Genomic DNA, 25412 nt, shown 5'->3' on the forward strand with positions numbered 1-25412 from the left:
CCCCTCTTCCTTTCCAGCTGCAGCACTCAGGAGAGTGTCCCCTGTCCCTTGCCTAGGGAATACAATACAGTAGCCTTAATGGTGTAGGTATAGGGGAGCCATCCCTGAGGGTGTTAAAACAGGAGAACTGGCCTAAACCCTTGTTCATTGCTATAAGAGGTGAATTAGCCAGGACAAAGCTGGAGACCTCACCCTGGTAGTAAGGACAGGGGAGAACAGGTAGGTGGACCAACCCTACAGCTGCCCAGGCCCAGAACCAGGGTTATGACTCGGCCTACCCCAAGAGGCACTGCATCTATGATCTGCTGGAGCATGTGAAGGGACCAGTCCTGTACACCCAAAGCTGCAGGATCTCCACAATACAGGGCAACAACAGGATATCCAAGAAGAGGCTTGGTGAGGGACCAGCATCAATAGTGTAGTAGAAAACAGAGGCCACAAACCAGACCAATGACTCTTTGCAATGAACACTTGCAAGTAAAGATGTATGGACAAAAGGGTTTATTGAGTGACTCACTGTGTCACACAGCAGCTTTCATGATGAGGTTTTTTTTAATAACTCCCTCCCTTTTCTTAAAACACAATTTCTTTTAAATTTTGTTTTATTTTGGGGGGAATACAGGGGCAAATGTTGGATATGAAGGGATGGGAAAATAAATGGGATCAAGATACATGATTTATAGACACAGAGAATAAATAAAAAGAAAGTTAAAAAAAGAATAATGCAAATAGATCCATATCTATCACCCTGCATAAAACTTAAGTTCAAGTGGATAAAAGACCTCAATATGAATCCAGTTATATTGAACCTGAAAGAGGAGAAAATGGAAAATAGCCCTGAATGCACTGGCACAGGGGACAACTTCTGAATCAAACACCAGACACTAAGATGGACAATTAATAAATGGGACCTCATGAAACTGAAAAGCTACTATAAGGCAAAGGACACTGTCAATAAGACAAAACAGCAGCCTGCAGAATGGGGAAAGATCTTCACCTACCCCACATCTGACAGAGGGCTGATTTCTAAAATATATAATGAACTTAAGAAACTAGACATAAAAAAACCCAAATAATCCAATATTTAAAATGAGGTATTGCCCTAAACAGAGAATTCTCAACAGAAGAATCTCAAATGGCAGAGAAACACTTCAAGAAATGTTAAAAAAAATCTTAGCCATCAGGAAAATGCAAATCAAAACAATTCTGAGATTCTATCTTACACATGTCAGAATGGCTAAGATCAAAAACACAAATAACTGTTTATGCTGGAGAGGATGTGGAGCAAGGGGAACACTCCTCCATTGCTGGTGGGAGTGCAAACTTGTACAGCCACTTTGGAAATCAATAGGGCAGTTTCTCAGAAAATTTGGAATCAATCTACCTCAAGACCCAGAGATACCACTCTTTGGCATATACAAAAGGATGCTCAATCATACTACAAGGACACTTGCTTAATTATGTGTATAGAAGTTTTGTTTGTAATAGCCAGAACCTGGAAACAATATAGATGCCCCTCAACTGAAGAATCGATAAAGAAAATATGGTAGATTTACACAATGGAATATTACTCAGCTGTTAAAAATGGCATTAGGAAATTTGAAGGCAAATGGATGGAACTAGAAAAATACCATAGAGTGAGGTAACCCAGACCCAGGAAAGATAAACATGGTATGTACTCATTCATAAGTAGATATCAGCTGTAAACTAAGGATAACCATGCTACAATCCACAGAACCAGAGAGGCTAGGTAACAAGGATGGCCCAAGGATGGTAACACATGGATTTCCCTGAGAAGGAGAAATAGAAGAGATCTCCTGGGATGGGAACTCTAGGGATTGGGTTTGGGGGATGGATGGATGGGGAGAGTACTAAAAGAGATGAGTGGAAAGGGGGGCACTTTGGAGTCGGGTAGAAACCTGATGCAAGGGAAACTCCCAGAAATCTACAAGGATGACCCAAGTTAAGACTCATAGCAATAGTGAACATGTAGCCTGAACTGGCCATCTCCTGTCAGATTGGTGACTACCCCAATTGTCATCAGAGAGCCTTCATCCAGTAACTGATAGAAACAGATGCAGAGACCCACAGCCAAAGCATTAGTCCAAGCTCTGGGAATCCTGCTGAAGAGAGGAAGAAAAATTATAGGAACCAGAGGGGTCAAGGACATCACAAGAAAGCCCACAGAAACAACTAACCTGGTTTGTAGGAACTCACAGAGTCTGAAGCAGCAACCGAGTAGCCTGCATGGGACTGACGTAGGCCCTCTACTTATATGTGACAGTTGTGCAGCTTGGTCTACATGTGGGACTCCTAACAGTGGGAGCAGCATCTCCCTAATGCTTTAGCTGGCTCTTGGGAACCTATTCCTCATACTGGGTTGCCTTGCTCAGCCTTAATATGGCACAGCCATATCTGAATGGAATGGCAGAAGTCATAGAGCCAGCACAGCTACTTGACAAAGATCCAGCAGAGCTGAGCCACATGATGGCTGACATGCCACCTTTGGTTTTCATCTCCGCCTGTTACATACTTAGCTTCTGCTTTTCCATGCTGAGATTTTGTCTGGATTGAGTTTGTACAAGTCTTGTGTGCATAGTGTTCTGTCTCTGTGAGTTCAAATGTACATCAGACCTGTTCCATCTAGAAAACATTGTTTCCTTGAGGTCATCTACCATCTCTAGATTTTTACAATCTTTCCATCTCCTGTTCTACATTGATCCCTTAAAGGGAGGGAGATGTGATAAAGACATCTCATTTAGGACTGAGTGTTCCAAAGTCTCTTACTCTGTGCATTGTCCAGTTATGGGTCTCTGTGTTAATTGCCATCTACTTCAAGATGCTCCTCTGATGAGGGTTGAATAATACAGTGAACAGTAGTTTTACTGTTATGTGAATTTAGCAGAATAATAGTAGTTAGGTTTTTATCCCCTAGGGCTCATGTCCTATCTAGTTTCAGATCCTTAGCTTTATTGAAAATGTCAGGTACTTGTTCCATCTTATGGGGTGAGCCTTACATCCAATTTGAAAAGTGTCTGGTTACTCCCATAACATTCATGCCACCATTGCACCAGTGGACATACCTTGCAGGCATGGCAGGGCAAGACAGTGCACAGATTCCTTCATCTTTTACTCTTGCTAAGGCCACTTCAGGTTTAACTAGAATTTGACCTTTTTGATGGAGAATCCCATGGGAAATTGCCCAGCTCTCTTCTAGAAACCCACGGTCAAAATGCCTCAGCTAACTTATCTTAGCTTCTATTAAATTACTTGTGCAAACCTCCCCCTTCAGCTACCTGCTTACCTTAGCTTCTGTTAAACTGCTTGCTTACACAAAACCTCCCCCTGTAGCTGCAGAATTAAGATACCAGTATGTGGTTTTGTCTATTTTGCATAGCACCTTCCATCACTATGAGTGGCAGTCAGTAGAGGTAAGGCTTCCAGTTGATTATCAGCTTAATTTCTCCATTTTCTATGGTGTGAGTATGTGTTGTCTTCAGCAATAGGGTCTTACCATCAGGTTGTGGAGGATAGCCAACAGTTTTGACAATGACCTGTTATATTTGGGGGGCACTGTGAGACCATTTAAGCCAATAACTCAAATAATATAATCTATTCATGGTACTAGTGGTTCTATTTGTTAGCATATGATGGGTATTCTCTCCCCCATTATATTATGTGATGGAACAGCCCCAGGTTGTGGCTCATTTTGCCTAGCTCTGGACATCTCACCTCTCCCCTAGGCTCTGCCTGATGGCAGCAGCTGGAGAAACTAGGAACTGAAAACTTGTTCAGCCCATTGTCTAGGTACCTTCCCTCTGGAGAGCCTGACCTTCTATGATGGCCTCTCAGAGGCCACCTCTCTCCCACTAAGGTTACTGGTAGCTCCTGACAAGCAGCAAATATCCCTGGGCATGGCCAGATATGGTTTGTAATCCTTGAACCAGGGCAGCATACCCTAGACAAGGCTCAGCAGGAACCCCCACATCCACAGTGACAATAACAGACCCTGCACAGCAGGGAGAGGAAGGTGAGGGCCAGGACCCAACCATACAAGTTTTTGAATGTGTAAGACTTTGGGACTTGGGATTTGGAAAGCAGTTGAATGCTGTAAGCGTGACTTAATGGGCCATCCTAGTAGAAGCTTGGAAGACAGTAGTGCTGGCAGCAATGTGGATTGTGGAAGCTCAGCTCAAGAGGTTGCCTAGGGGAACAATATTAGTAACTGGACTAGAAACCATTCTTACAACATTTTGCCAAAGAATGTAGCTGTTCTCCACCCTTTTTCTAAAGATCTTCTGGGTGCTAAATTGAAGACTTTTGGATTAAGTTCCTTCCTTAGCAGAGGAGATTTCAAGACTGTCTATTATTCACTATGTCATATGGTTATTAATGATCACGCTTATGCAGGTCTGCAATGAAAAAGAACAAACAGGGGAAAAGGCAATATAAAATGCACAGTTTGAGGAGTAAAAGAACACCAGGAAATTTAGTGTTGGACGTAAGTCTTGTGCTCAAAGAGACGAGAAATTTAAAGAAAGCCTGATGCCCTCAGGGCAAAATCCCTCTAAGCTAAGCTTCCAATTTGTAATTAAAGGAAAGCTTATACAACAAAGGGAAGTATCCCCAAATCAAAGTTTATACAAATATAACTTGGAAGTTCCACCCCAAGCAGACAGAACTTAGCATCTTTCAGCCCTGTGGTTCTGACATTAGAGTCAAGGGTAGCAGAGTAAAGAGATTGTAGAATCTTCCTCTGCAGTTAAGGAAAGCAACTGACTGAGGCCAGGCTTGTGGCAGGAAGTCTCTTGCAGGGACTCTTGGAGAGGCCATTGTTTAAAGCTGTGAAACTGAAGATTTGATTGTGTTGGAGACCCCAAGATGTTGAAGATGCCAGAGCTGTGGGGTGTCTGCTGAGCTTCAAACAGGGAGTGGACAGCAGTCCAAGAAAGTGAATTGTGTTGTAGTCAGCAGAGCTGGAAGCAGAGGGAGATCTAAGCCCTTTGACTTGAGGCTTTAGACTTTGGACTTTTAAATAGTCCTGAGACTGTGAAAGATGGGGGACATTTGAAGTTGGACTAAATGCATTTTGTTTTCTGATATGGCTACAAGCCTGTGAGGCCCAGGGTATGAAATGTTACAGTTTAAATGAGGATAGCCCCATAGGTTCATAGATTTGAATGTTTGATTCCCTGTTGTTGCTCCATCAGGGACTCCGTATTCACTCTGTCAACCTTGGCGAGACTTAGGATCATAGGGCTATATGCAGAAATCTGAGCCCTTGTGGCAGTTTGAATGTAGCTGGCCCTCATAATCTCATAAGGAACGGCACTATTAGGAGGTGTGGCCTTATTCGAGTGGGTATGGGCTTATTAAAGGAAGTGTGTCACTGTGGGGGCAAGCTTTGAGGTCTCTTCTCAAGTTCCCTCAGTGTGATCATCAGTTAACTTCCTGTTGCCTCTGAGTCAAGATGTAGGACTCTCAGCTCCAGCACCACATCTGCCTGCATGCCACCATGCTCCCCATCCTGATGATAATGGACAGAAGCACTGAAACTGTAAGAGAGCCACTTCAATTACATGTTTTTATTTATAACAGTTGCCGTGGTCATGGTGTCTCTTCACAGCAATAAAAGAAAAAAAAAGAAAAGAAAAAACTAAAACCCTCACTAAGACAGCCCTTTAAGCAGGAATGCAATTTTGGCTGGCTGTGCTGGGCCTGGCACTTTGAGAACAAATACTCAGTGCATATACTGTTTTGAGCTGTAAGGGGAGCCATCTTTCTTTTGAAACACCAATGTGCTTTGATCTCACAGATGACATGGGATTTTAAGTGATTTCTGCCCATATATATTCAGGTTTCCAAGAAACTCAAGTGTGTGACTTATTGCTGGGAACTGGGGAGGCTCTTTGCTAAAATTTCCTGGGCTATTAGTTTTACTTTATGCCTCCACTTTTATTCTGATTTTTCTTTTTTCCCTGCCTCTGATGTTCTCTTTATGTACATGTATGTATATGTGGAGGCCAGAGAACAGCCTTGGTTGTTATTCCTCAGTTACTGTCTACCTTGGCTTTAGAACTGAGTATCTCAATGGTGTGGAATTCATTGAGTAGGTATGGTGGTTTGAATAATAATACTTCCCATAATCTCATATGTTTGAATGTTTGGTCCCCTGGTTAGTTGAACTGTTTGGGAAGGATTAGAAGCTATGGTCTTTTAGGAGTAGGTGTGGCCTTGTTACAGGAGGTGTGTCACTGGGAGTGAGTTTTGAGGTTTCAAAAGCCCACACCAGACCTGGTATCACACACTCTCTCTCTCTGCTTGCTGTTTGTGTATGTACCAGCATATAAAACTCTCAGCTATGGCTCCAGCACCATGTCTGTCTGCTTCCTGCCATGATGGTCATGGACTCTACTACTCTCGGGAATAATAAGACCCAGGTTAAATGCTTTCTTTTCTTTTCTTTTTTTTTTTTTTTTTTAATATTTTTGGTTGTGAGCCTAGCCTTTAACGGCTGAGCCATCTCTCCAGCCCTATTTTCTTTTTTTAAAGTTATTTATTTATTTATTTATTTATTTATTTATTTATTTATTTATTCTGGAGCTGAGGACCAAACCCAGGGCCTTGTGCTTGCTAGGCAAGTGCTCTACCACTGAGCTAAATCTCCAAACCCAAATGCTTTATTTTCTAAGTGTTTCCTTGGTCATGGTGTCTCTTCACATCAATAGAAGATCAAAACAGTAGACTAGGCTGGCTGGCCAGCAAGTTCCAGAGTTCCACCTATCTTCACCTCTCAAGTGCTGGGGTTAAAAACACAAATTTTACTTCATTTTCCTCAACTATTATGCTTTAAAAACATCAGTTTCAGGACACAATTTTGATAGTCATGTAAAAGTGCTTTGTAAACACTGAGGTGTAACAGTGTTCATTACCGCTTGGTTTTTATTCTAAAGGAATTTGTGTGTGTGTGTGTGTGTGTGTGTGTGTGTGTGTGTGTGTGTGTGTATGTGTAACAATACAATGTACACATGCTATGGAAATATGTCATCTTCGGGAAATGGGAACTTCAAAGGCAGGAATTAAACTGTTCTTGATCTACAGTGAATGTTTAGAATGTAAACAATATAATCAGTCAGCTCAGGGCAGAAATGTCACCAGGGCAGCTTATGTGACTGGTGTCTTTTGACAAACGAATGGCTCTCAAATATTTCAAATTAATGTCCTTGGCTTGTTCAGCCAAAATGCAATGAATTCAATTATTCAAGAGACTGGGAAGGGGGCAGAGATGGAGGTGACAGCCAAGGCTGCCACCCACAAAGTGAACACACACACCTAAAGCAGGACAGCCTGAGGTTAGTGAGAAACCCAAGTGATTCATGACTTACCTCAAACAACTCATTTTCTTTCTACATAATAGGGCAGCAGGGCCAAGCACAAGCCTGCTGTGAAAAGAATGATCTCAGAGCCCTGTGAGCCCAAATATCATCATTATGAACAGTCGGATAATAGCAGTATTGTTGTAAATACAACCAGATGCCACAGGGCAGCATGGGTATGGAAAGGCCATGGTGGGAAAGGATGTTGACATAGTAGGCATTTTAAATCAATTTGTTTTAGTGTGTTATAAATGCCTGTCCTTATGATAGTCGTAACTTTCTGGTCACTGGTGCTTAGTATATCTGCTGCCACCTTTGTGTTCCAGTCGGTTTATGGTAGCAGGCTGATATCTCAGACAAATGATCACTCATGTCATTTTATATCCTAAGGGGAAGGGCATCAGGTTTTCCTCCTAGTTAAGGAATCACTGGAAGTTTGGAAGATCTCAAGGGGTTGTCCTCTAGGTATAAATACCCAGAGTTCATACCTTCAGTGTTAAGTGGACTTTCCCCACAGTACACTGTCAGTTCTGTTTGCTCTGGTGAGACTTGATTGTCTGCTCACCACAAAGAACCAAAAATAAAAGCTTTTCACATATCAGCATTTTATGCTATTGAAATATAACTCTTTAACATTTGAATATTCTCTGACATTAGACATGCCCAGAATATTTAACAACCTTTGACCCTATAACTGTACATTTAGCAAATTGTCCAGTGAAGATATTCCAAAGTGTGACAAAACCTAATATATGAACAGATTCATTTTTGTTATTTAAAATTAAAATGCTAAAATAAAAATATCTAACTTCATTGATCAACAGGAGAGAGGAAGTTAAGTAAACTTCACTAGAACTGCAAGATGAAATGTATTATGCTTGCAATGAAATTATATTAATGAGGAGGTTTAAAAAACAGGAAAATGCTTACATGCCAATATTATATGAATGAACCATAATAATTACTTAAGTACACTGTATGGCCTTAACTGTGTAAATATGCACAGTCAAAGACCTTAAGGAAACAGTGGAATACCGACAGTGATTAATTGTGGGCTGGTGTAGTACAAGTGACTTTAAGTTCTTATCAATGATCCGGTAACAGCAATTTTATTATAAAATGAGCAAATCCCACAGGGCAGAAGTGCACCACTAAAGGCTATAATTTAGAAGGCGTGTAGTAATCCAACAGAGTTATTGTGCAAGAATAATATGCCGAGTTACACTGAGTAGTAATTGTGTGGTACACTTCATCACCACAAGGGGGTGCCTCTTAGGGGCCACTTTGAAGTTAGCAGCTGGGTACAGATCTTATGATAGTAAGTGGTTTCTGTCCTCAAAGACAAGGATGATGACCAGACTAATGCTAGTCTATTCTGAAGAGCAGGAAAACATTTTTCAAGGATGGAGAAAGAAAATACAGTTTAGAATTTGAAAGTTGGCACCCAGGAATATTGTACTCAGTGAAAAATAACTTGGAAGCCGGCCTAACTCCAAGAACCTTAGCTTCTGATGATCCATTTAACGCAACCTTCAGCCCACAACAACTACACAAACACAGCCGTGCTCTGTGAATACCCACCACTGAGCAGTACAAGTAGCTGCCACTTGAGCTCTGCCCAGGAGTCAGGAGAACTCGAGTGCTAGAGGGGAGAGCGTGTTCTGGCAGCCCCAAATCTGGCATAAAACGTGGACCACAACAACCAACAATTACAAGAAAAAAGCAGCCTTTTTATTTTCTCAAATTCCAATTAAGAGGTTAAGTCATGTTTTTATTTGACAATTAGAAGAACATACAATTACTTATTTATTACTAGATGCTAGAGGGAATTAGACATGAAGAATTATCAGGCTCTCTGTGCAATACAGATTTACAATAAACAGATTTGTAATGTTTTTAACAGCAGTTTGGCACTCTCTGTTTTACATGAATCCCATGCTTAGATTTTGCATTTGGAGGTGTGATGTGACAGTGTGAGAACAACTTTGAGCAGGAAGCAGCAGCACCATAGGGAACAGGATGCTCTTTCTTAGAGTGGATGGTCCTCCCCGTGCCCTGTGATACAGAAATGCAAGCTTAAACCCGCATTATGTCTGCCTGAGACTCACTCACATCAGGGAGGTACATGATACTGTGCCACCAAGTAAAGACAAGCCATTCTCTTCTCTGTCTTCTTTTTGGAAAGACATCTGCAGTATACAATCATAGCTTTCTTTATTTGTTTGTTTTTTTGTTTTTCAAGACAGGGTTTCTCTGTGTAGTTTTGGTGCCTATTCTGGATCTCGCTCTGTAGACCAGGCTGGCCTTGAACTCACAGAGATCCACCTGGCTCTGCCTCCCAAGTGCTGGGATTAAAGGCATGCACCACCACCACCACCACCACCACCACCACCACCACCACCACCACCACCACCACCCAGCAACCATAGGTTTCTTAACTTCCCCCAACAACTATGACCTGGGGAAAAGTCTGGAAGACTGGCTGACCGCCTTCTTCAGAGTTCTGCTAAGTGTTCTGGATACTGTTTCAGACACTCCCCACACACCTAGCTCTCTGGATCTGAACAGCAGCAAAGTCTAAGGCTTAGGATCTTCACTTTCCATTCCCACACAGCCAGGACCAGGGGAGCTCCCTACAAGGAATAAGTCTATAGACTCATGGTAAAAACTTCACACCCAGAGGGAAAAAACCCTGTGACAGGGAAAAAAAAAAAAAAAAAAAAAAAAAGAATTGTGCCACAGTCAAGGAAGACAATGACATTGTATTACCCTAGAAGTGCTTCACCTTGTTTTGAATCCTTTCCTCCATTTAAGCCCCCTTTCCTTGCTTCTCTTCACCAATCTACCCCTTACTCCCCACCTACTGACCTCTACCTTGCTTTCAACACAGAACACTTCCTCACTCAGATTACACTGGAAATGTGCCTCACCCCCACCCCCCATTATTTGGTGTTTCTGTGTGTGCTAATGATACTGCAAGTAGAATGGCTTATGTGGGCAGAATCCACTAAAGAGACTTAGGAGATGCCAGAAAATGAGAGACAAGAAAGGAACCACCAAGGGGAGGGCATGAAGCAGGGCGAGGATACTTCAAAAGTGATGCAGGGCGGGGGGGGGGGGGGGGGGGGGGGGGGGGGGGGGGGGGGGGGTGTCGCTGTACAGGGTGCACAAGAGCTGATAAAACCCTAGCCATGATCTACAAATGAAAATAGCAAAAATATTTCAAAATTTTACAGCATATAAAATTGTATAAAATATCATAGAAGCAAGGGGCGGGGGAGAAAAGTCATTCTCTACAGTCTGTTTCTAGAGTCCATCACTGGATGATATGTATGGCTGTAGATTTTTCACTGTATATGTAAGTTATATGTATTAACCTGTGATTACTTTTATACCATCACACATATCACACATATATCTCTTTGAAGACAAGAGTAGCAGTATACAAAGCCCCCTCCCTAGGATAGAGCACACAAGAGGAGCAAAGGTAAGCAAGGTTGTGCTACCTGAGCACTTGTTTAAAAGCCATTCCAGTCACAGAGCTCCCGTGAGCTTGCCCGTGAGTGCTTTGCAAGCATAGACATCCGCTCCTGTGAAGAATGCATGTGGGAGTCTCAGAGTCTCAAAGCTGACCACTCCAGGAAAGACATCCCACAGTGACACTGACTGAACTGTTACAGCCAACAATCACCCAGAAGGTAGAGGAATCCCCAGGAGAAGCTGAACAAGTGCACCCTGGGTGAGCTGATAGGTCCCACCATTTCCACTGCTCTGGCTCTGCCATGGCCACTGAGTTCCAGAACAAGTGTCTCAAGGAATCCTGCTATTGCCAGTATTAACCTGCTTTCACTTGAACAAAAGCCAGAAATAATGGTAATTCATCTCTAGTATAGGTGCCAGTATTTTAAATGAAAATGGTAAGGGAGGATGATATAAGAAGGTAATTAGGACTTAATCTTTAAAGCTGACCATGAACTTTTCAGTCCAGGTCTCCCACTGCCCCTCACCACTGCTTCCTGTGAAAACAAGTTCTTATAGGTAGCAGTTCTTGCTCATCACTGGCGTTCTCCAGGAGAACATCTTCCACTTACAAACGTCCAACGAGAACCTCCCATTTTCTAACCTCACTAGACTCACGGTTGTTAACAATCTAGCCAAATCTGTAGATGGCCCTGGTTACATCCAGACTCCAGTGCCACCTCTGTGCCTCCCCGTGTCTCTGGTTTCACAGGAGCATTTGTTGCTGCCCATTCCTGGCTTCTCATTATGCTGACTTTCTCAGTGATAATGAGGCCTTTAATCACGGGTTGCTGTTGATGAATTACAAGTATAATTTCCCATTTGTTTGAGAATAAGAACCAATATAACACCATTATTGAAACATTATGTTCTGTAGCACTCGGCTCCACTGCAGCTTGGCGCTGTGCCCACCACACTGGCAGAGTAGACAGTGCAGTGGTTTCTCATGCTGAATGGATAGTATTTCCTATTTGCTCCAAGAAAGTCCAAATTTCAGCCTGGGTTCTAAACAGAGTCATGAGTGTTTCAGGTAGGTCAGTGCCATCATCCTCGGTTCATCATTCTCAGAAGAACTTCATTTCATTAATTATACTTATTTATTTTTGTTCCTTCTCAAATTTAAAGGCCACAGGAACTATTTTAATCTATTTTCATGTACTTGTTGGCTTTAACAATTTCCCCCAATAGCCTGATGTTTCCTCTCCCTTGTGATAACTAGGCATATTAGTGTAACTAGAGTATGTGTGCTTTTACCCAGAATGCAGGTCTCCTGAATGCAACCATGTGGATGACGAAGATGCTGAATACATGGTGAAGGAAATTTGAACTTTGCATTGAAAGGGAATGGTATAATCCCACCTGAAAGTTCTGCTCATGCTTCCTGAGTGTTGGCTGGGTGCTAGGCACTGTGACAGACCAGGATTGTAAGTCATGCAGTGAGGGGGGCAGGATCTCAAAGTTAGAATGAAGTGTCTGACTGGAAGAAAAGGAACTCCTCTGACCTCCTTTATTTGGAAAATTATGCTACACTCAGACTTCCAATCCTGGAATCTTCTCTGTCTCATTACAAGAAATGATTTTCTGCTTTTTTATTAATTGGTTTCCTTACCCTCAGTGGGAGAACATTACAAAATGTTTTCTCATTATCAAAATCTCTACTTTGACATTAACAAAAATGGAAGAAAATATACATTAGCTCTCTAACCATCCATCCACCTACCTACTCCATCTATGTCTATCTATGGAAAAGTGACCTGTGAGATAAGAGAGAGCTCCCAGCTCCTGTAATGCAGAGTGAAAAATAGTCTCCCCCTCCTCTCTTCTCTCTTCTCTCCTCTCTCTCTCTCTCTCTCTCTCTCTCTCTCTCTCTCTCTCTCTCTCTCTCTCTCTCTCTCTCTCTCTCATTTTATGGTAATAGTACCATTTCCTTCTCATTTTTATACTTTCTGGAGGTGGAAAACAGAATGTCTGAGATTCTGCGCGTGAGATGAATCCATAACACTAGGTTGTCTTTGGCTTTGGTATTTAGCATGACTTTAGTGGTTAAGGGTATGAGTGTGTAGAATCTTCTCAGATGGTTTTCATAGTTTTTAGAAAACCCCGAGAACAAAATGGCCTGTGGAAGGAAGTGCATTAATGGTTTAAAAATGCATCTTTTAACTGCTGCCATAAGCTATTAGGACTCACAGACTAGGAAAGGCAGCCAAGAGTAAGAAATAAAATACTGAATTCTGTGAGGATCAGTTACTCTCCCCTACGATCAGCCCCCCCCCCACCGTGGCACAGCTTGGATATAGGCTTGTTTGGTGATGTGAAGATGCAGCTCAAGTGTTGGCTCCAGTTATCATGTTACACCCAGGAACAGGAAAGGCTTGTGTTTTGTTATAATACTAATGAGCATGAGGCCACTGCTGTGTCCACAGTTTCTCATTGCAACTCTGGTGTGCAAGGCTGTGCTGTGTGCATAAGCCAGAGCAAGATGAGTGATGGGGGCAGTGGAATAATGCTGGTGGGTTGTTGATGCTAAACTCGAAAGAAGCCATTTCAAGAAAAGTAAAACCCACAAGAAAAAAAAACCAAAAAAACAAAAAACATGCTACAGCTTTGTAATTAGTATTTCTTCCTCTGGATTCTGACCTGGAATAACTATTCTACTGTGTTATTGGGTCTAGGATCAGTTCAGAGCACAGTAATGTGTTTTGCATGTTTTTAAACAAATGACTCTGTGTTTTTACTCAATGTGCCTTAACACTTGAGAAATTAAAAAGTAAGACTATGTTAGCAGAGCTTTTGTACCACCTGAGTGTTCTAAACAAAGTATAACGGCATGAAGCTCTTCCTCCCAGTCCTTTTCAACTGACCAATGGCTAACAGCAAATTTAAAACATTTCTGTCTCCATTGGTTCTAGAAAAAATGGCTATGTTCCTATTTCTTTTTCCAATATTGTTTAGTGTTGTTTTCTAGATTTAAAAAAATGAAGCAGTGGGTATCAGTATCAACTGCCCAAGTGCTTCACATACAAAAAATACAGAATAGATGTGAGGTAAAAGGCCCATATTCCAGAGACATAAACTGGCATGCAATTGATTGTGTTTAACTGACATATATAATCATTCTACCTTCAAGAACACAGTTTGCAATCTGATGACCCTTGGACTGCATGCAGCTCATAAGCACATTTTGTTTGACTGGGACAGTATAAGCATCTGAGTTAGATGCCAATGTTTAAACCTGAAATCTCCATTCTTACCCAGTACAAACATAGCCCATCATAATGAGCTGCTGCCTTCTTATGACAGCATCTACCTCACCGGTCCTCATATCCAGCCTCACTCATCCCTGACCATCCACGCTTTTCCTCAACAGCCACCCTCAGCAATTCCCCAAGATTCTCACTCTTCCTTACTGTCTCCCTGATATCAAAGCCTATCAAATTGCCCCGTATTGCAATAATTACATATTACATGGCTTGTTCTAGTCATACACTCGATCCTTTATGTTCCCAAGTCATTTAAATATGAAATCTCATGATGTACGGTTAGGAAAGCAGGCAGAGCAATGGAGAAGTATTGGTGTTGTGATGAGGCCAAATGTGGAACAAACAGAGAAAAGCTGTGTCAGCATCAGGTACTATGTGTTCCAGGCAACAACTTTCTTCACATCTTCCTGCTGAAACCTGTTTCTATGAGCCAAGAGGTCATAAGGAACACATACAGTCTTCTCTAACTGCTGAAGAAATACCAATAACTTCTTCCTGCAATACAGATACTTTAAAATATCTGTCTCTATACTTTAATTTAGAAATGAAATCTATAGAATTCATTCAAGTCCATTACCTAGCTCACTTTCTTCCTGTCATTTATTCTATATGACATGTTTTACTTTCAGAAGGGACCTAAAACTACGTAATAAAAAAACATTCATGTCCAAATCACACTGTGGGAGAGAAAAATCCCATTTTCTTTGCACTCCACTGAATTCCGTTTTGTTTGGCTACAGGATAATCTATTTTTATTCCCTTTCTCTGCCATATCTATTATCCTTATTGTCTATTTGTGCTATTAATCAACTTCTTCATGGTGTTAAAATCTCACTAAAATGAAAATTATTATCTGACATATCTCTCTGATTCTGTGTCCCTTATCACTTCCCTTTCTAAAAGGTTCATAAAGTAATGAAGTCAACTTACAGATACCCAAAAGAAGAGGACCAGGAAGTGGTTAACATTTCAGTGACCTCTTTGTGATGAAAGGTACCCAGTGAAAATACTGGGGAACCCACTGACAGTGTGGTCATCAGCTAACACATTAAGGTTTATATTCATGAATTTACAGATAATAAATTAAGCATCAAATACATATACCTATAAGATAATCTCCTCTTAAAAGACAAACGATTTCATATTATACAAATGGGAAAAAAAACAATAAGAACAAATTTTAAACCTTAAAATAAACTGACAAAGTGAACGTTATCAACTGGAAAAAAAAAAGAACCAGAGATTGGCATTTCATTTTAGCTGTGATGAAGGCCAGCCTGGCTGTAGTCACCATCATGAGCCAGTATGCAGGGCCACCTCTAAGTTAACAGCACTAACAAAAACAAAAATTGCAGTCACTGTGTGAGGGGCTTTTCCAGGCCTCATTCAACACATCCAGGACGTCGGTTTTTCACCAGGCTCGACAGGTGCTGTGAAAGCCAAATTATTGTAAAATGGTCTTTCGTGTTTGATTGCTGCTTCGGGAGCGGGGCAAAACAAAACAAAACAAACCTCCAATGGGGTTCGTGTGATCAGGGCGGGGAAATCCCCCATAATTCTAAGACCACAAGCCAACCCCGAGAGGCCCCTGGGAGGAGACAGCGTGAGGGAAGGCCAAGTGTGGGCCGTGGTTTTGAAAGCTGTACGCCTTCCCACACATGGGTCTTTGTGGAAGAAGGAGAATGAAGAAGCTCAGCTAAAATGGCGCGAGACACTGGCAGCCTCAGTCTACGTGAGGTCTTTGCTACTCTTCGGGATCTGAAAGAAAGAGAAAAAGAAAGGCGTCAATGCTGCCTTCCCTCCCCTCCACCCTCACGCCTCCAAAGGAGGAGGAACGCTGCGGGCAAAAAGTCAAGAAGTGCAGTGCAACACTCCAGACTGGTTGTGGCAGGAAACCAATTGGGAGCCAGGAGACCTCCTCTCCCCAAAACAAGATTCGTTCTATTCACAAGGAAAATCTCAGCGGAAAACCTTAAGCACGGACACGCGTACAGACAGACAAGGGCTCTTTAAACTGAGTCTATAGGCAGTCAGCTCCAGCAATGTGCTTAATAAGCCACTTTATTTTGTAACCGATAGGGACAGTGGCTGATAGTCTGACCCATGAATGTCAAGGGTCAGTGGGATCGGAAGAAATCAGATCAGTCTAATCTTGTTTCCATGCAAAGAAAAACTTGCCCAGAATGTTTGCCCCATTTACAGAAGCTTCCTAAAGACATTCTAGACAAGACATTCCCCAGCCCAAATCATCATGCAAATGGATCCAGAGTAAAAGCCGAGGAAGAAAACATAGATGGAAACAGTATTAAATTAGTGGAAATACACAATATTGGGATTTTTTTTTCACCCAGTGAACTCTATCCCATGTAACCTCATGGGTCTGGGGGGGAATTTAGAGCAATACTATAGCCTGCAAGGCTGGCCGGCAATGGTGTTTCATCCTTCCCTGCGTGAAAAGCTCCCTTCTGTGCAGAGCCCCAAAGGAATGACAGTACAGAGTTCTGGTCTTCAGGAAGGGTAACAGCCTCATGGACAGAAGGCTTTGGAGGCATCTCAGGACAAGGTAAGCTTCCCCTTCAACTCTAAGAATCCTCTCCTAAATAAGACTTAGCCAAAATTAGGCAGAAAACTAGTTAGGAGGTAGGAGAGCCCCTTCTGTCTATAGTAATTACAGCCAATTCTCAGTTTTCCAGGGGCCATTGATCCAGACCTCCCGCTGCTCCTCTCTATTTGGGGCTTGGTGTTTGCTATGTTTACCCTCCATTAGCAACTGCACCCATTTGGGAGAAATAATAGAAGAAAGAAAATCTTGGGCCAGTCGCTTGCTCTCCTATATTGGTAGCACTGAAGACTTGGCAGGAAGGGAAGGAGGCAGGACAATGGCTCACACTGAGGAACAGAATTTTCCCTTGGCTGATACAGTACGGTCCACAAGGGAATTGAGAGCTGGATCTCTGTTCTTAGCGCTCAGGCCCTGCCATTATCAGCTTAAGGTTAGACATAAAGAGACTCCTTGTAGATGGCCTTCATTGCACTCAGGACATTCACATGTATCCCTGGGCCCTCGCCTGCAAAATCCAGTTTTGTTACGATAGATGGCATAAGGTTGAACTAGAGGGTATGTTGTTGTTTTGTTTTGTTTTGTTTTGTTTAAATAAGACATGTTGGTTCAAAGGAAGCTGGCTGAAATTTGCTTGAAAGCATCATCATTAAACCTGGTTAGCAACAAGGACTGTGACAGCTTCCTGCTATCCTGGGTAGCCTGGGTTATTATCAGTGGTCTACTATCCAGACTTGTTCCAGAGATGGAATTCAGAGTCTTGGAGGAATTTAAAGGCCAGTAGGAGAAGACCTTCCCATCTTTCTAATCATTGCTTAAATGTAAGACAGAGGAATGAATGTTCCCTCTGGCTTTGGACCTCCAGCTTCCTCTACTTTTCGGCCAACATACAGTAAAGAAAGTTTGTGTGTTTAATCTATGTGTGAGTTCGTTATCATTCTATGAAATCAACAGCAAAAGACCAAGAGGTTACAGACCCCTGGCCATCATCCCAGCCTCTGCAAACACATGCTTGCTTAGGGTAACTTCTGTTTAAGGTGCTGTACCATATGATGTCCATTTCTATAGCTACTCAGAGAGGATGGTGTTCTCTGACAAACCTGACTCTTTGAGAGGAGGAAACTGTCTATATTTTTAACATTTCTTGAGTGTGGAGTAATGCTTGGAACATAGCACATAGTCAGTAAGTAACTTCTTAGTTGAAAGGAAGTGAACTCAATAAGTGTAAGGTGGATTATATGGAAAAGGTGGAATGATTAAAAACTATTTCTGCCCACCCTTTTGTCCTTTACTGCGTGATATACAAAACATGATGTGGTATAGCAAAATTGTATATTCACTATATAGAAGTCTCATTTGGATGACTGTCTGTTCAACTAATCTCTGGAAAAGGGACAGCTGCCACACTGCCATTCTTGCCCTGCTTTGTCAATCACACCGGAGCCTCTCCTCACTCTACTTCCTGTGTGTGTTTATGCATTTTAGATTTGAGTATTGGTTTTCAGCTTAAACTGAAATTGAGCAAACGTCAGCAAGACTAGAGAGTGTGTGAAGATGAAGACCCTGAAGACAAATTATAAGAGAGGCTGCTATACTGCATTGTATTTATGATCGTGGCTTTAAATTTCATTGATTCTAAATCCATAGTTGACTCTGAAGACCACAAAAATGTTGTTAAATTCACTTGCTTTGAAAGGAATAATTCATAAACTAACATGGAAATTAGGCCCATTAAGGATGATTAGAGAAAATATTTAGGCAAGTCTTCCCTACCTGCTCCTTGAGCTAAGGCTTTTTCCATCTGACAAGGGGGAGCTTGGCTAGATTTGAATCTAGCAAAATGAAGCAAAACATGCCACACAAGAATCTACATAAGCATTATTTGCTTCATGGCGGTAGATAATGATATCTCAGAAACTTCACTTACAGAAATTGGAGATGGTTTTAAAACAGAGTATCCTTGCTTACTCTGCCTTTCCCATACCATCCTGCAGGCAAGAGGTACTCAGTGGCTCTTACAGCCATCTAGATTAAAGGTCATGCTTTTAAGAAATGGTAAAAGCTCAAGTGTGTATGATATAGCTTCTAAAATGTGTTTGTCATTCATATTGTTCAGGTCATCAGCCTCAAAAAGGCAGATACCATAAGAGTCTGGCCCTGGCATGACTCTAAGAATAACTCATTACAAACATACTTCTTGTTCATTTTTCTTGGGTTTGGATTCTTTTTTTTTAATGGCCTGATTCAACCACTTCTCAGATTCAAAGAAGTAAACCAGCTTGCCTGAGGACAGAACAGTGCCCAAGTCCAGATTTTCAAGTAGAAAAATACCATGGCTGCCTTCATATGGAATCAACAAAAATATCAAAGCTATATAGCGAATGACTCAAAAATCTGCAAAACGTTAAATAGGAAAAAAAATAGAGAGGATAAACTGCAAAACAAAACCTAATTTTAATTGTCAAATAGAATTTTTCTGAGATATTAATAAGCATCTGTTTTATATTTTAATAATAAGAAAATTAATAAATTTTCTTATAAAGTAACTAAGAGATATTTATTAGATTCTATCCAGGTGTAGATTTCACTGTTCTGGTCTCAGACTATGGCAGCTGTTTTAAAGGGTTATTTTCAATGTGTACATTTTCTCTTACACCCCTAATAAGAGCTAAGATTGTAGAAGAATTATTCTAAGTTAATTCAAGTGCATCCACTATCAGCGTCATACCACCGTTCAAACAAAATGCTCTGATCACATATCCTAGCAGAGCTAGTCAGACAAATGGATGGATGGATCAATAGATGATAGAGAAAGACACAGACAGATAGATAGATGATAGATGAATGTGGGACTAGAACCCCTAAAAGGCTGGCCTATGCCATTGTCCCGCAGGATGCCCCCATCTGACCCCAAACACAGTAAGATGCTGTAGTTCATACTCATGGCAGGCTCTTGGGTCTCACGCTTGCCCTCACTTCATCTTTCTTTTTAACCCATGTCACGCCACTGAAAATAGTGGTGGTGCTCCTCTTTCCTTTCCCTTCGCTGTGTTCACTCCTCCTCTGTGGAGCATGTTCTTTCCCATAGGATTCCATGTGTCTCTCTGCTTTCACTCTCTGTTTTAAGGAAAATGCCACCTTTCCAATTGCCAGGGCCTCAGGCACCCCTGCCAAGCCAGTAAGCCCTGCAGTGTCCTGCATCCATACTAGTGTGGGTAAGGCACAATCTCTGCACAAGATAGCTTGTGCTGTCTTTGGATTTAAGAAGCCAAGAAGAAGCTAGAACCACAAAGACTAAGAAAGTCCTCCTAAACAAGTCTGGGAGACACAGAATCCTGACCTGAAACAGCCTGACTGCCCTCCATGATTTCCTCAGACTTACTAGTTCAGGAAATCACTGGATGCTTCAGCATGGGTAGAAGAATAAGATAATGAATCTGATGCTCTCCTGATAGTTCCAAAGTACAGAATAAAAAATATCATATATTGTAGCAATCTAATGTTTAGAAACACATGTGCCCTCACTGGGATATCAGGGACTCCCTTCCTATGAGAGCTCCAAGATAAATACTGGGCTTGGTTATTTGACACAGGTCTTGAGAATGTGGGTATCTAGTCAAGACATGGCATTAAAAATGTAGACAGCCTGGGTCAGTATATGTTGTTTCAAAAGAGGCTATTGTTCTAAAGGATTTAATAAAATCAGTCGAGTTTCTCTGGGAAGATGCACTGTTACTTTCGTTTCTCTAATTGTTTGCGCAGAATCTGACAAAATGTACTTTTGGGGGGGGGGACAAATGAATATGTAATTGTTATTACTATTTTATTCTTACATGTTCTGGATACCAATATTAATTTTAAAAAAAGAAAAATCGCTTTTCCATTAATATTTTATCTTCCCACTCCTGCTCACTGCCACCTACAGATGCAGAAGTTCAGATTGGAACCTACAGCTTAGGAACCCTCTTTTTTCACCAGCCACCTCTGCCCGATAAGTTGCTTCCTCCAGCCTCAGTGAAGTCTTACAAGTAGATTGAATTGGGAAGAAGATAGAATATCAGACGCAAAGGCAGAGCAGAAGACCTAGACCAAGTCAGTGAAGAATACGAATGAAAATTAGAAAGCACAGGAAAGGAACCTGTGGGAAATGTGGTCCATGAAGACCAAATCTTCAAATTATAGGCATAGATGAGGGAGAAGAATCCCAAGACAATGTCATAGACCAGATCTTTAAGAAGAAACTTCCCAGAGTAAAGAATTCTATACCAATACAGACAGAAGAAGCACACAGAATCCTGACTAGAGAACACTAGAAAAGAAACTCTCATATCCTAGTTAAAAAAAAAAAAACTAAATATACAGAACAAAGAGAAAGTATTGGATGCTGCACAAGAAAAAAAAACACAAGTCACATCTCAGGGAAAGCCTACCAGAATCGTGGCTGATTTCTCAGTGGAGACTTTGAAAGCCAGAAGAGCCTGGAGCAATGAACTTCTTGTTCTACAAGACTTGGACTCTCAACCTAAACTACTGTATCTGGAAAAACTATCTGCCACAGTTGAAGAAGAAATAAAAACTTTCCACAGCCTAAAAAAACATATCCAACCAAAGGAAAATATTAACTAGAATACTGGAAGCAATACTCTGAACTGAAGAGAGGAAGGATCACAGCCCAGAAATTCTACAACAAAAACAAACAGAGCTATAATTAATGAAACACAAAGCATAACTTGAGAACTCAGAGAAAAGAAAACTAGTACCAACATATATCTTCAATAAAACCTCAGATTAACAGCCACAGCTCTCCAATCAAAAGTAACTGAATGGGTTAAGAAGTAAAATACACCTTTCTGTTGTTTGTAGGAGTCCGTCTTAGCTTTAAAGACAGGCACAATATTAAAGTGAAAGCATAGAATAAAATATCCCAAACAAATGGGATCAGGAAGCAAACAGGCATGTCATCCTAATATCTGGCAAAATAGTCTTCAAACTAAAACTAATCAGAAGAGACAAAGAAGGACACTTCATTCCAGTGAAGGGATTGGTTAATCAAAAAAATTATAATATTATACATATGTATCATACTCTGGAACATTCAGTTTCATAAAAAGCATACTAATGGAAACAAAGACAACACAAACTCAATAATATTAAGTGACTTCAACATTCCACCATCTCCAATACATATAGAACAAAAAAAAAGAGAACCCTCAGAATTATATGACTTTTTACATCAAATGGACCTAAAAGATATCTAGAGACTATTCTATCCAAACACTAAAGAATATGCATTCTATTCAGCAGCACATGGAAGCTTCTTTAATATAGACCACACTCTGACACAAAATAAACTTTAATAGATGCAGACAAATTGAAATGATTCCAGGTATTCTAGCCAATCATTATGCAATAAAACTTAAAACCAACAGCAAACAAAACTCTAGTAAGTGTATAGACTCATGGAGATTAAACAACTCATTACCAAGTGATGACTAGGTTAAAGAAGAAGTAAGTCAAAATATTTTTGCAATTAAATTAAAATGAAAACACAAAACAATAAAACTCCAGGAACAGATTGAAAGCATCTCTACAAGAGAAATTTATAGCCCTGAGTGCCTACATTAAAATATCAGAAAGAGCACAAGTAAATGAGTTAATGGTGTAACACAAGAATTTGGCAAAGGAAAAGAACTAACCAAGTTCAAACTCAGTACATTGAAGGGAATAATAAAAGTCAAAGTAGAAATTAATAAAATAGAAACAAAGAACACATGCAAAGAATCACTGAATGTAAGAAATGGTTCTTTGAGAAGATAACAGCAAACTGTTGGCCCAACTAACCAAAAGAAACAGAGTACCCAAATTCACAGAATCAAAACTGAACAGGGAAACATTACAACAGACACCAAAGAAAGAATATTATTAAAACTTTTGCTCCAGTAAGTTAGAAAATCTAAGAGATAGATGATCTCTTGATTTCTCCAAGCTACCAAAGTTAAACCAAGAAGATAACAACAACCTAAACAGTTCCATAGCAAAGGATGAGACTAGAAAGTAATAAAAGCCTTCCAGCTAAAAAAGCTCACATGCAGATGAATTCACCCAACAGAGCTCTACCAGATTTTCAAAGAACTACAAATGATACTTCTTAAATTCAAAAACTATAAACAAGGGAACAATCCAAAATTCATCCTATGAAGCCAGTATTACTCTAATACCCAGAGAGGTAAAGACAATTACAAACAAACGAACAAATAAACAAACAAGCAAGCAAGCAAGACTACAGACAAATATGCCTGATGAACAGAGATGCAAAAATCCTCAATAAAATACTAACAAACTGAATGCAGGCACATATCAAGAAGATCATCTACTATGATCAGGCTGGCTTTATCCCAGAAATGTATGGATGGTTCACCACATACAAGCCAATAAATATAACAATCACATAAATGGGCTTAAAGATAAAAACCACATGGTTATCTCAATAGATTCAGGAAAAGCCTTTGACAAAATCCAACATCCTTTAATGATAAAAGATCTAGGGTGAGTAGACCTGGAGGGAACATACTTCAACATAATAAATGCTACATATGATAAGCACACAGCCAAAAATCATAAATGGAGAAAAACTTGAAACAATCTCATTAAAATCATGAATGGGACAGGGCTGCCCACTATCTCCTGTGGCGGTATTGTGTTCCCCAAAATATTGTGTACCTTAATAAACTTATCTGGGGTCAGAGAACAGAAAAGCCACTAGTTAGGCAGTAATAGCACACGCCTTTAATCCTAGCATTCCAGAGGCAGAAATCCATTTGGGATCTCTGTGAGTTCAAGGCCACATTGGAAACAGCCAGGCATGGTGACTCATGCCTTTAATCCCAGAAAGCGAACCTTTAATCCTAGGGAGTGATGGTAGAAAGCAGAAAGGTATATAAGGTGTGAGGACCAGAAACTAGAAGCATTTGACTGGTTAAGCATGTGGCTGGTTAAGCATTCAGCTGGTTAAGCTTTCAGGCTTTGAAGCAGCACAGTTCAGCTGGGATTCATTCTGGATGAGGACTCAGAGGCTTCCAGTCTGAGGAAACAGGACCAGCTGAGGAACTGGTGAGGTGTGATAGCTGTGGCTTGTTCTGTCTCTCTGACCTTCCAGTATTCACCAATAACTGGCCTCGGGTTTGATTTTATTAGTAAGAACCTTTAAGATTCATGCTACAATCTCCACTTTTTTTTTCAATATAGTGCCAGAAAGACTAGCCAGAGAAATATGGAAATAGAAGGGAATTAAAGGATACAGACAGGAAAATAAGTTAAATTATACCTATTTGCATATGGCATGACATTATATATAAAAGATCCAAGAAATTCCACTAGGAAGCTTCTAGAAATAATCAACAAGTTAGGTTAGCATCAAATGCAATAAAATATCTTGAGATAAACTTTAAGAGCTATAGTAATAAAACCAATATGGTACTGCCACAAAAACAGACGTGTAGACCAATGGAACAAAATAGAAAACCCTAACATGAGTGCATGAAACTCCAGCCATCTGATATTTATAAAAAGCATAATCAACAAATGATGCTAGGATAATTGGATGTTCACACACTGAAGAATGAATTTAGTTCCATACTTACCACCCTGCACAAAAATTATCTCCAAATGGGTCAAAGACCTCAATTTGAAACCTGAAATGCTAAAACCGCTAGAAGAAAAGATAGGCAAGATATAGGTATAAGAAGGGATTTTCTGAATAGGACTCCATTTCTTCAGAGATTAAGGCCAACAATTAACAAATAGGAACTTGTAAAACTAAAAAGCTTTTATACAGCTAAAGAAGCAATCAATCAAATAAAGAAGAAACCCACAGAATGGAAGAGAACTCTTATCAGCTACATATCTGATAAAGGATTAATATTCAGAATATACTAAGAACTTAAAAAACAAAGATTTCAGGAAACAAATGACCCAATTACAAAATGGGTTAGGGAATGTCTTAGGGTCTCTATTGCTGTAAAGAAACACCATGACCATAGCAGCTCTTATAAAGAAAAACATTTGATTGGGTTGGCAGAAGTTTAATCCATTATCATCATGGTGGGACATGGCAACACGCAGGCAGACATGCTGCTAGAGAAGGAAATGAGAATTCTACATCTTGATCCAAAGGCAACAGGAAGTGAACTGAACCAGGCATATTTTGAGCATAGGAGACCTGAAAGCCCATCCCCACAGTGACATACTTCCTCCAATAAGGCCACACTTACTTTAACAAGGCCACACCTCCTAATAGTGTCACTAGCTATGAGCTTATGGGGGCCAATTACATTCAAACTACCACTGGATCTAAACAGAAAATTCTCAGTAGAAGAAAGAAAAATGTCTACAAAATACCTTTAAAAAAAAAAGTTCATCATCCTTAGCAATGAGGGAGATGCAAATTAAAACAACTCTGAGATTTCATCTCACCCCAGTCAGGATGGATAAGATGAACAAAACAATCGACACCAAATGCTAGTGAGGCTGTGAGGGGAAAAGACTATTTATTCACTGTTTGTCAGAATGTGAATTGGTGTAGCCACTCTGGAAATTGGTATAGAGAATGGTCAAAAAAAAAAAACTAAAAATAAACCTATGATATGATCCAGCTACAGCTGTCTTTGGCAGATACCCAAAAGAGTCAACATCTTACTC

General features: G+C 40.6%; 1 protein-coding gene across 7 annotated transcripts in view; it reads right to left on the reverse strand.

Moving 5' to 3' along the window:
- Window positions 1-25412, reverse strand: part of Pde1c (phosphodiesterase 1C) — a 429787-nt gene that overhangs the window by 26583 nt on the left and 377792 nt on the right. For 2 of the 7 annotated variants that reach the window (XM_042273376.2, XM_042273378.2), the window contains one exon: window positions 12770-15913. The exons of the other annotated variants lie outside the window; for them this stretch is intronic. In XM_042273376.2, coding sequence (XP_042129310.1) covers window positions 15900-15913 — 14 coding nt within the window. In that variant the 3' untranslated portion in view covers window positions 12770-15899. Of the gene's footprint in view, window positions 1-12769; window positions 15914-25412 lie in introns of those variants that run through there. 7 annotated transcript variants of the gene reach the window in all.

This window comes from Peromyscus maniculatus, chromosome 3, assembly GCF_049852395.1.
Source record: "Peromyscus maniculatus bairdii isolate BWxNUB_F1_BW_parent chromosome 3, HU_Pman_BW_mat_3.1, whole genome shotgun sequence".
Classification (NCBI taxonomy): domain Eukaryota; kingdom Metazoa; phylum Chordata; class Mammalia; order Rodentia; family Cricetidae; genus Peromyscus; species Peromyscus maniculatus.